The sequence below is a fragment of the Salmo salar genome, chromosome ssa16, assembly GCF_905237065.1.
Source record: "Salmo salar chromosome ssa16, Ssal_v3.1, whole genome shotgun sequence".
Taxonomy (NCBI): domain Eukaryota; kingdom Metazoa; phylum Chordata; class Actinopteri; order Salmoniformes; family Salmonidae; genus Salmo; species Salmo salar.
In genome coordinates this window covers 93,161,933-93,172,339 of record NC_059457.1, presented here as the reverse complement: position 1 = coordinate 93,172,339, position 10,407 = coordinate 93,161,933, and the positions used below count along the sequence as shown (strand labels likewise).

The 10,407-nt window shown below is 58.5% G+C and overlaps 1 protein-coding gene across 1 annotated transcript; it reads left to right on the top strand.

Annotated features, from left to right (window-relative positions):
* The first annotated feature begins 528 nt into the window (after window positions 1-528).
* LOC123727734 (extensin-like) lies at window positions 529-9,649 on the top strand. Its single transcript, XM_045696740.1, has 4 exons — window positions 529-570; window positions 2,417-2,622; window positions 6,610-8,840; window positions 9,510-9,649. The coding sequence occupies exons 1-4, from the start codon at window positions 529-531 to the stop codon at window positions 9,647-9,649; spliced, it is 2,619 nt and encodes an 872-aa protein (XP_045552696.1).
* The last annotated feature ends 758 nt before the right edge of the window (window positions 9,650-10,407 follow it).

Genomic DNA, 10,407 nt, shown 5'->3' with positions numbered 1-10,407 from the left:
CTGGGCAGGAGTAGTAACCAGATTAAATCGGGTACGTTTTTTATCCAGCCGTGAAAATACTGCCCCCTAGCCATAACAGGTTAACATCAGTACATAGCATCTCAACATATTCCAAATAGCTTTATCCTTATTAATACATTTTATACAACCATTTGGATGCAAGTCCCATAGCTGAGGCTATTATATAAACAGTTTTATGGTAATATGGCTATATTGTCTCTTCTGAGTATCACAAAATTGTACCAAGCGGACCAGTTCGTAGCTGGATTCTTCACCAATCTTTTATACCTTCTCCAGAACATAAATGTCGTTCGGTTCCCCAATTCTGTGAGTTGAATTTCCTGTGTCTCTCTATGGGACCCCTCTGTGTCTCAACTGGGCCATGTGGTAGGAGATTCTCCTCTAGAATTTTACCACCCCTTCACACAGGGCCTGGGTGGTGGGAGGTAGGTTGGGGGATGGTGCAAGGGGGAGGGGGTCAACTGTCCTCCCTGTACTCAAAGAGGGCAACGTCATGACAGCGGCTTCATGGAAAAAGGTGACCTACAGCAGGGAAGCTTCATGGAACAGGTGACCTATAGCACAGGAGTTGAGACAGGGAGTTGAGAGAGAGAGTTGAGAGAATGAGTTGAGAGAGGGAGTTGAGAGTTGAGAGAGGGAGTTGGGAGTTGAGACAGGGAGTTCAGAGAGGGATTTGGGAGAGAGAGTTGAGAGAGAAAGTTGAGAGAGGGAGTTGAGAGAGAAAGTTGAGATAATGAGTTGAGAGAGAGAGCTGAGAGAGGGAGTTGAGCGAGAGAGTTGAGACAGGGAGTTGAGAGTTGAGACAGGGAGTTGAGAGATGAGAGAGGGAGTTGAGAGAGGGAGTTGAGAGAGGGAGTTGAGACAGGGAGTTTTGAGAGAGAGAGTTGAGACAGGGAGTTGAGAGAGGGAGTTGAGAGAGGGAGCTGAGAGAGGGAGTTGAGAGTTGAGACAGGGAGTTGAGAGAGGGAGTTGAGGGAGAGAGTTGAGAGGGAGTTGAGACAGGGAGTTGAGAGAGGGAACTGAGAGAGGGAGTTGAGAGTTGAGACAGGGAGTTGAGAGAGGGAGTTCAGAGAGTGTTGAGATAATGAGTTGAGACAGGGAGTTGAGAGTTGAGACAGGGAGTTGAGAGGGAGTTGAGAGGGAGTTGAGAGAGGGAGTTGAGAGAGGGAGTTGAGAGAGAAACACCACAGAAGTGATAATGTATGAGCTGTACTGTCCCACAGTTTATAGATACAATCAGGTTATTTACCAGGTGATACACCAATGACCAGACCTGGGTGTTCCATGCCCAAGATCACTCACCTAACCCTAACCCAAGCCCTAACCCTAACCCAAGCCCTAACCCTAACCCTAACCCTAACCCAAGCTCTATCCCAAGCCCTAATCCTAACCCAAACCCAAGCCCTAACCCTAACCCAAACACAAGCCCAAGCCCAAGCCCAAGCCCTAACCCTAACCCAAGCCCTAACCCTAACCCAAACCCAAACCCAAGCCCTAACACTATCCCTAACCCTAACCCTAACCCTAACCCAAGCCCTAACCCTAACCCTAACCCAAACCCAAACCCTAACCCAAGCCCTAACACTATCCCTAACCCTAACCCTAACCCTAACCCAAGCCCTAACCCTAACCCTAACCCTAACCCAAACCCTAACCCAAGCCCTAACACTATCCCTAACCCTAACCCTAACCCTCACCCAAGCCCTAACCCTAACCCTAACCCAAGCCCTAACCCTAACCCAAGCCCTAACACTATCCCTAACCCTAACCCTAACCCTCACCCAAGCCCTAACCCTAACCCTAACCCAAGCCCTAACCCTAACCCAAGCCCTAACCCTAACCCTAACCCAAGCTCTAACCCTAACCCTAACCCAAGCCCTAACCCTAACCCAAGCCCTAACCCTAACCCTAACCCATACCCTAACCCAAGCCCTAACCCTAACCCTAACTCTAACCCTAACCCAAGCCCTAACCCTAACCCAAGCCCTAACCCAAGCCCAAACCCAAGCCCTAACCCAAGCCCTAACCAAAACCCAAGCCCTAACCATAACCCAAGCCCTAACCCAAACTCTAACCCTAACCCAAGCCCTAACCCAAGCCCTAACCCAAGCCCTAACCAAAACCCAAGCCCTAACCATAACCCAAGCCCTAACCCAAGCTCTAACCCTAACCCAAGCCCTAACCCAAGCCCTAACCCTAACCCAAGCCCTAACCCAAGCCCTAACCAAAATCCAAGCCCTAACCATAACCCAAGCCCTAACCCAAGCCCTAACCCAAGCCCTAACCCTAGCCCTAAACCAAGCCCTAACCCAAGCCCTAACCCTAACCCAAGCCCTAATCCAAGCCCTAACCCTAACCCTAACCATCTACTGAGTGATCTTGGCCATTGAGCTAGTCCCAACACTTCTTAGCCGAGCTCAGCCCCAGCCCCACCCAGCCCAATCCAGCCCAGCCCCACCCAGCCAGCCAGCCCAGTCCAGCCCAGCCCCAGCCCAGCCCCATCCAGCCCCAGACCCACCCAGCCCAGCCAGCCAAGTCCAGCCCCATCCAGCCCCATCCCCACCCAGCCAAGTCCAGTCCAGCCCAGCCCCACCCAGCCCAGTCCAGTCCAGCCCAGCCCAGTCCAGCCCAGTCCAGCCCAGCCCAGTCCAGCCCGGTCCAGCCCAGTCCAGCCCAGTCAAGCCCAGCCCAGTCCAGCCCGGTCCAGCCCAGTCCAGCCCAGTCCAGCCCAGCCCGGTCCAGCCCGGTCCAGCCCAGTCCAGCCCAGTCCAGCCCAGCCCAGTCCAGCCCAGCCCAGTCCAGTACAGCCCAGCCCAGCCCAGCCCAGCCCAGTCCAGCCCAGTCCAGTCCAGTCCAGCCCAGTCCAGCCCAGCCCAGTCCAGCCCAGTCCAGCCAGTCCAGTCCAGCCCAGTCCAGTCCAGTCCAGCCCAGTCCAGCCCAGCCCAGTCCAGCCCAGCCCAGTCCAGTACAGCCCAGCCCGGTCCAGCCCAGTCCAGTCCAGCCCAGCCCAGCCCAGTCCAGCCCAGTCCAGTCCAGCCCAGCCCAGCCCAGTCCAGCCCAGTCCAGCCCAGCCCAGCCCAGTCCAGTCCAGCCCAGCCCAGTCCAGTCCAGCCCAGCCCAGCCCAGTCCAGCCCAGCCCAGTCCAGTCCAGCCTAGTCCAGCCCAGTCCAGCCCAGCCCAGCCCAGCCCAGCCCAGCCCAGCCCAGCCCAGCCCAGCCCAGTCCAGCCCAGCCCAGCCCAGTCCAGTCCAGCCCAGTCCAGCCCAGCCCAGTCCAGCCCAGCCCAGCCCAGCCCCACCCAGCCCAGCCCCACCCAGCCCGGTCCAGCCCAGCCCAGTCCAGCCCAGCCCAGCCCAGCCCAGCCCAGCCCAGTCCAGCCCAGTCCAGCCCAGCCCAGCCCAGTCCAGCCCAGCCCAGCCCCACCCAGCCCAGCCCCACCCAGCCCAGCCCCACCCAGCCCGGTCCAGCCCAGACCAGTCCAGGGTAATGAACCCTGTTTGTTTCATTCTGTTAATCAGCTGACAGAGGCTCCGCTGGGCGTGCCTAATTAACTCAATTAATTTGTAAAGACATTAACTAACATCATTAGATGATCGAGCAAACCAAACCCCTTTATGTAAATTGATCTCAATTTACCAGGTTACCTCATATAGGATTAGATATGCCTCCTCTTTCTCCTCCTCTTTCTCTGTCCCTGTCCAATCCTCTCTTCTCACATTCTCCTCAGCCCTCTCCCTCTCCCTCTTCTCTCTTCCCCCTTGTTGCCTCTTTACTCTTTATCCTTCCTTCTCGTAGACCCCTGTCATAAGGGGGGGGGGGGGTAGAAGGGGGGGGTAGAGGGGGGTGATGGAGGGGTAGAGGGGGGGTAGAGGGGGTGATGGAGGGGTACACTAGGGCGGCTCTCTTGAGCTAATTATGGCAAAGAGGTCTAATCTGGTTTTTCAATTAATGCACACGTTCAAAACACTCATCCCCCTCCTCCCCTCCTCCCCCTCCTCCCCTCCTCTTTCCCCTAGCCTCCCCTCCTCCCCCTCCTCCCCCTCCTCTTTCCCCTAGCCTCCCCTCCTCCCCCTCCTCCCCCCTCTTTCCCCTAGCCTCCCCTCCTCGCCTCCTCCCCCTCCTCCCCCTCTTCTTTCCCCTAGCCTCCCCCTCCCCCCACCACCTCCCCCTCCGCTTTCCCTTAGCCTCCCCCTCCTCCCCCTCCTCCCCCTCCTCTTTCCCCTAGCCTCCCCCTCCTCCCCCTCCTCCCCCCCTTCCCCCTAGCCTCCCCCTCCTCCCCTCCTCCCCCTCCTCTTTCCCCTAGCCTCCCCTCCTCCCCCTCCTCCCCCTCCTCTTCCCCCTAGCCTCCCCCTCCTCCCCCTCCTCTTCCCCCTAGCCTCCCCCTCCTCCCCTCCTCCCCTCCTCGCCCTCCTCTTTCCCCTAGCCTCCCCCTCCTCCCCCTCCTCTTCCCCTAGCCTCCCCCTCCTCCCCTCCTCCCCTCCTCATCCCTCCTCTTTCCCCTAGCCTCCCCTCCTCCCCCTCCTCCCCCTCCTCTTCCCCCTAGCCTCCCCCTCATTCCCCTCCTCTTTCCCCTAGCCTCCCCCTCCTCCCCTCCTCCCCTCCTCGCCCTCCTCTTTCCCCTAGCCTCCCCTCCTCCCCCTCCTCTTTCCCCTAGCCTCCCCTCCTCCCCCTCCTCCCCCTCCTCTTTCCCCTAGCCTCCCCTCCTCCCCTCCTCCCCCTCCTCTTTCCCCTAGCCTCCCCTCCTCCCCCTCCTCCCCCTCCTCTTTCCCCTAGCCTCTCCTCCTCCCCCTCCTCCCCCTCCTCTTTCCCCTAGCCTCCCCCTCCTCCCCCTCCTCCCCCTCCTCTTTCCCCTAGCCTCCCCTCCTCCCCCTCCTCCCCCCCCTCTTTCCCCTAGCCTCCCCTCCTCCCCTCCTCCCCCCTCCTCTTTCCCCTAGCCTCCCCTCCTCCCCCTCCTCCCCCTCCTCTTTCCCCTAGCCTCCCCCTCCCCCACCACCTCCCCCTCCGCTTTCCCTTAGCCTCCCCCTCCTCCCCCTCCTCCCCTCCTCCCCTCTTCTTTCCCCTAGCCTCCCCTCCCCCACCACCTCCCCCTCCGCTTTCCCTTAGCCTCCCCCTCCTCCCCCTCCTCCCCCTCCTCTTTCCCCTAGCCTCCCCCTCCTCCCCCTCCTCCCCCCTTCCCCCTAGCCTCACCCTCCTCCCCCTCCTCTTTCCCCTAGCCTCCCCTCCTCCCCTCCTCCCCTCCTCCTCCCCCTCCTCTTTCCCCTAGCCTCCCCCTCCTCCCCTCCTCACCCTCCTCTTTCCCCTAGCCTCCCCCTCATTCCCCTCCTCTTTCCCCTAGCCTCCCCCTCCTCCCCTCCTCACCCTCCTCTTTCCCCTAGCCTCCCCCTCATTCCCCTCCTCTTTCCCCTAGCCCCCCCTCATTCCCCTCCTCTTTCCCCTAGCCTCCCCCTCCTCCCCTCCTCCCCCTCCTCTTTCCCCTAGCCTCCCCCTCCTCCCCTCCTCCCCTCCTCTTTCCCCTAGCCTCCCCCTCCTCCCCTCCTCCCCCTCCTCTTTCCCCTAGCCTCCCCTCCTCCCCCTCCTCCCCCTCCTCTTCCCCCTAGCCTCCCCCTCCTCCCCCTCCTCTTTCCCCTAGCCTCCCCCTCCTCCCCCTCCTCTTCTTTCCCCTAGCCTCCCCCTCCTCCCCCTCCTCTTTCCCCTAGCCTCCCCCTCCTCCCCTCCTCCCCCTCCTCTTCTTTCCCCCTAGCCTCCCCTCTTCCCCTCCTCCCTTCCTCTTTCCCCTAGCCTCCCCCTCCTCCCCTCCTCCCCTCCTCTTCTTTCCCCTAGCCTCCCCTCTTCCCCTCCTCCCTCTCCTCTTTCCCCTAGCCTCCCCTCCTCCCCTCCTCGCCCTCCTCTTTCCCCTAGCCTCCCCCTCCTCCCCCTCCTCTTTCCCCTAGCCTCCCCCTCCTCCCCCTCCTCTTCTTTCCCCTAGCCTCCCCCTCCTCCCCCTCCTCTTTCCCCTAGCCTCCCCCCTCCTCCCCCTCCTCTTCTTTCCCCTAGCCTCCCCCGCCTCCCCCTCCTCTTTCCCCTAGCCTCCCCCTCCTCCCCCTCCTCTTCTTTCCCCTAGCCTCCCCTCTTCCCCTCCTCCCCTCCTCTTTAACCTAGCCTCCCCTCCTCCCCTCCTCCCCTGCCTTTGCCCCCTTATCCCCTGCGTAGCAGCGATGGCGGATGCAGGCAGGCAGGCGGTACAGTAATTAGGACCTGTACTAAGCACTCCTCGCTCCCCTCTCCCCCTGGCCCCCCTCACCCTTCGCCAGGCCTGTTTAAGGGTTAATGAGCCCCTCGCCGGGGACGGGGAACCCCCAGCTGGGAGTGTTTCAGGGGTCGTACCTCCACCACCCGTCCGCCCCGCTGCAGCCCCAGCTTCAAGAGGAACCCACCCATAGGGCATCTCTTTGAAGTGTCACAAGGTCTGCTTGTCCGGTGGCTTCTGTTTCATTTGTCTGAGTGGAGGATGAAATATAGATGAGCTGCCAGCCTTCACTACCGTCCCTCTCCACCCTCCATCCACCGCTACCCACTGTTACCGTCCCAACTCTACCCTCACCTCTACCAGCAGTCCCTCTCCACCCTCCATCCACCACTACCCACTGTTACCGTCCCAACTCTACCCTCACCTCTACCAGCAGTCCCTCTCCACCCTCCATCCACCACTACCCACTGTTACCGTCCCAACTCTACCCTCACCTCTACCAGCAGTCCCTCTCCACCCTCCATCCACCACTACCCACTGTTACCGTCCCAACTCTACCCTCACCTCTACCAGCAGTCCCTCTCCACCCTCCATCCACCACTACCCACTGTTACCGTCCCAACTCTACCCTCACCTCTACCAGCAGTCCCTCTCCACCCTCCATCCACCACTACCCACTGTTACCGTCCCAACTCTACCCTCACCTCTACCAGCAGTCCCGCTCCACCCTCCATCCACCGCTACCCACTGTTACCGTCCCAACTCTACCCTCACCTCTACCAGCAGTCCCTCTCCACCCTCCATCCACCGCTACCCACTGTTACCGTCCCAACTCTACCCGTACTCTCCACAACCCTATCCATCCCCAGAACTCTACCCGTACTCTCCACAACCCCACCCATCAGCCAGAACTCCACCCGTACTCTCCACCCTCCACCCATCCCCAGAACTCTACACTACTCTCCACAACCCCACCCATCACCCAGAACTCTACCCGTACTCTCCACAACCCCACCCATCCCCAGAACTCTACCCATACTCTCCACAACCCCACCCACCACCCAGAACTCTACCCGTACTCTCCACAACCCCACCCACCACCCAGAACTCTACGCTACTCTCCACAACCCCACCCATCCCCAGAACTCTACCCGTACTCTCCACAACCCCACCCATCCCCAGAACTCTACCCGTACTCTCCATAACCCCACCCATCCCCAGAACTCTACCCTACTCTCCACAACCCCACCCATCCCCAGAACTCTACCCGTACTCTCCACAACCCCACCCATCCCCAGAACTCTACCCGTACTCTCCACAACCCCACCCATCCCCAGAACTCTACCCGTACTCTCCACAATCCCACCCATCCCCAGAACTCCACCCGTACTCTCCACAACCCCACCCATCCCCAGAACTCTACCTGTACTCTCCACAAGCCCACCCATCCCCAGAACTCTACCCGTACTCTCCACAATCCCACCCATCCCCAGAACTCTACCCGTACTCTCCACAACCCCACCCATCCCCAGAACTCTACCCGTACTCTCCACAACCCCACCCATCACCCAGAACTCCACCCGTACTCTCCACAACCCCACCCATCCCCAGAACTCTACCGTACTCTCCACAACCCCACCCATCCCCAGAACTCTACCCGTACTCTCCACAACCCCACCCATCCCCAGAACTCTACCCTACTCTCCACAACCCCACCCATCCCCAGAACTCTACCCGTACTCTCCACAACCCCACCCATCACCAGAACTCTACCCGTACTCTCTACCATCCCATCCATCCCCAGAACTCTACCCTACTCTCCACAACCCCACCCATCCCCAGAACTCTACCCGTACTCTCCACAAGCCCACCCATCCCCAGAACTCTACCCGTACTCTCCACAATCCCACCCATCCCCAGAACTCTACCCGTACTCTCCACAACCCCACCCATCCCCAGAACTCTACCCGTACTCTCCACAACCCCACCCATCACCCAGAACTCCACCCGTACTCTCCACAACCCCACCCATCCCCAGAACTCTACCCGTACTCTCCACAACCCCACCCATCCCCAGAACTCTACCCGTACTCTCCACAACCCCACCCATCCCCAGAACTCCACCCGTACTATCCACAACCCCACCCATCCCCAGAACTCTACCCGTACTCTCCACCCTCCACCCATCCCCAGAACTCTACCCGTACTCTCCACAACCCCACCCATCCCCAGAACTCTACCCGTACTCTCCACAACCCCACCCATCCCCAGAACTCTACCCGTACTCTCCACAACCCCACCCATCCCCAGAACTCTACCCGTACTCTCCACAACCCCACCCATCACCAGAACTCTACCCGTACTCTCTACCATCCCACCCATCCCCAGAACTCTACCCTACTCTCCACAACCCCACCCATCCCCAGAACTCTACCGCATTCTCTCTACAACCCCACCCACCACCCAGAACTCTACCCGTACTCTCCACAACCCCACCACCACCCAGAACTCTACCCTACTCTCCACAACCCCACCCATCCCCAGAACTCTACCCGTACTCTCCACAACCCCACCCATCACCCAGAACTCCACCCGTACTCTCCCTGCTCTCCTAACACGCCACCCAACCCACCCTCCCTCAATCTTCACCCACGCCATAACAGCAGCCAGTCAACGACCCCCACCCCCACCCCCCCTCCCCATCTCCACCCTCCCCATCTCCACCCCCCCTCCCCATTTCCACCCCCCCTCACCCCCCTCCCGTGACATTATTCACAGATTATCTGGTGCATCGCTCTAACCCGGTAATGACCCTGTAAACCAGTGTTGGGGGGCGACAATAGCATTAGACACGGCAGGATTGGATGGGTCTGCACTGAATATAGAGAAGGCCTATAACTATATCACAGGAACATGGACTGGAGGTTAAAGGTTGAATGAGGGAAGGAAAACAAAAAAATACAATGAAATCGAATGAATTAAAATATTGCTCTTTATTTATTACAATAATATAATAGGTATTATGCTGTGCTGTTCTTCTGTGCTCCTCTGTGTGAGTTGGAGTGGTAATGCGATGCCAGCCAGTGTGTGTGTGTGAGTGTTTGTGTGAGTGTGTGTGTGTCCGTGTGTGTGTGTGTGTGACCGGTGAGTCATACCCCTGCCCTAGGGACCTGTCTTTATAGAGTCCATTGTGGCAGTGGTGTATTTCATGTCTCTCTCTGCCCAGTGGGATCTCACATAGTCCATCTGGACCTCAACATCAGGGAGTCTGGTGGTGTCTGGTCTGTCAGTAGAGGAACACAATGATCTGGACCTCACCATCATGGAGTCTGGTGGTGTCTGGTCTGTCAGTAGAGGAACCAATGATCTGGACCTCACCATCATGGAGTCTGGTGGTGTTTGATCTGTCAGTAGAGGAACACAATGATCTGGACCTCACCATCATGGAGTCTGGTGGTGTTTGATCTGTCAGTAGAGGAACCAATGATCTGGACCTCACCATCATGGAGTCTGGTGGTGTCTGATCTGTCAGTAGAGGAACACAATGATCTGGACCTCACCATCAGGGTGTCTGGTGGTGCTGGTGTCTGATCTGTCAGTAGAGGAACCAATGATCTGGACCTCACCATCATGGAGTCTGGTGGTGTCTGGTCTGTCAGTAGAGGAACACAATGATCTGGACCTCACCATCATGGAGTCTGGTGGTGTCTGATCTGTCAGTAGAGGAACACAATGATCTGGACCTCACCATCATGGAGTCTGGTGGTGTCTGATCTGTCAGTAGAGGAACACAATGATCTGGACCTCACCATCATGGAGTCTGGTGGTGTCTGGTCTGTCAGTAGAGGAGCACAATGATCTGGACCTCACCATCATGGAGTCTGGTGGTGCTGTGTCTAGTCTGTCAGTAGAGGAACCAATGATCTGGACCTCACCATCATGGAGTCTGGTGGTGTCTAGTCTGTCAGTAGAGGAACCAATGATCTGGACCTCAACATCAGGGAGTCTGGTGGTGTCTGGTCTGTCAGTAGAGGAACACAATGATCTGGACCTCACCATCATGGAGTCTGGTGGTGCTGTGTCTAGTCTGTCAGTAGAGGAACCAATGATCTGGACCTCACCATCATGGAGTCTGGTGGTGTCTGGTCTGTCAGTAGAGGA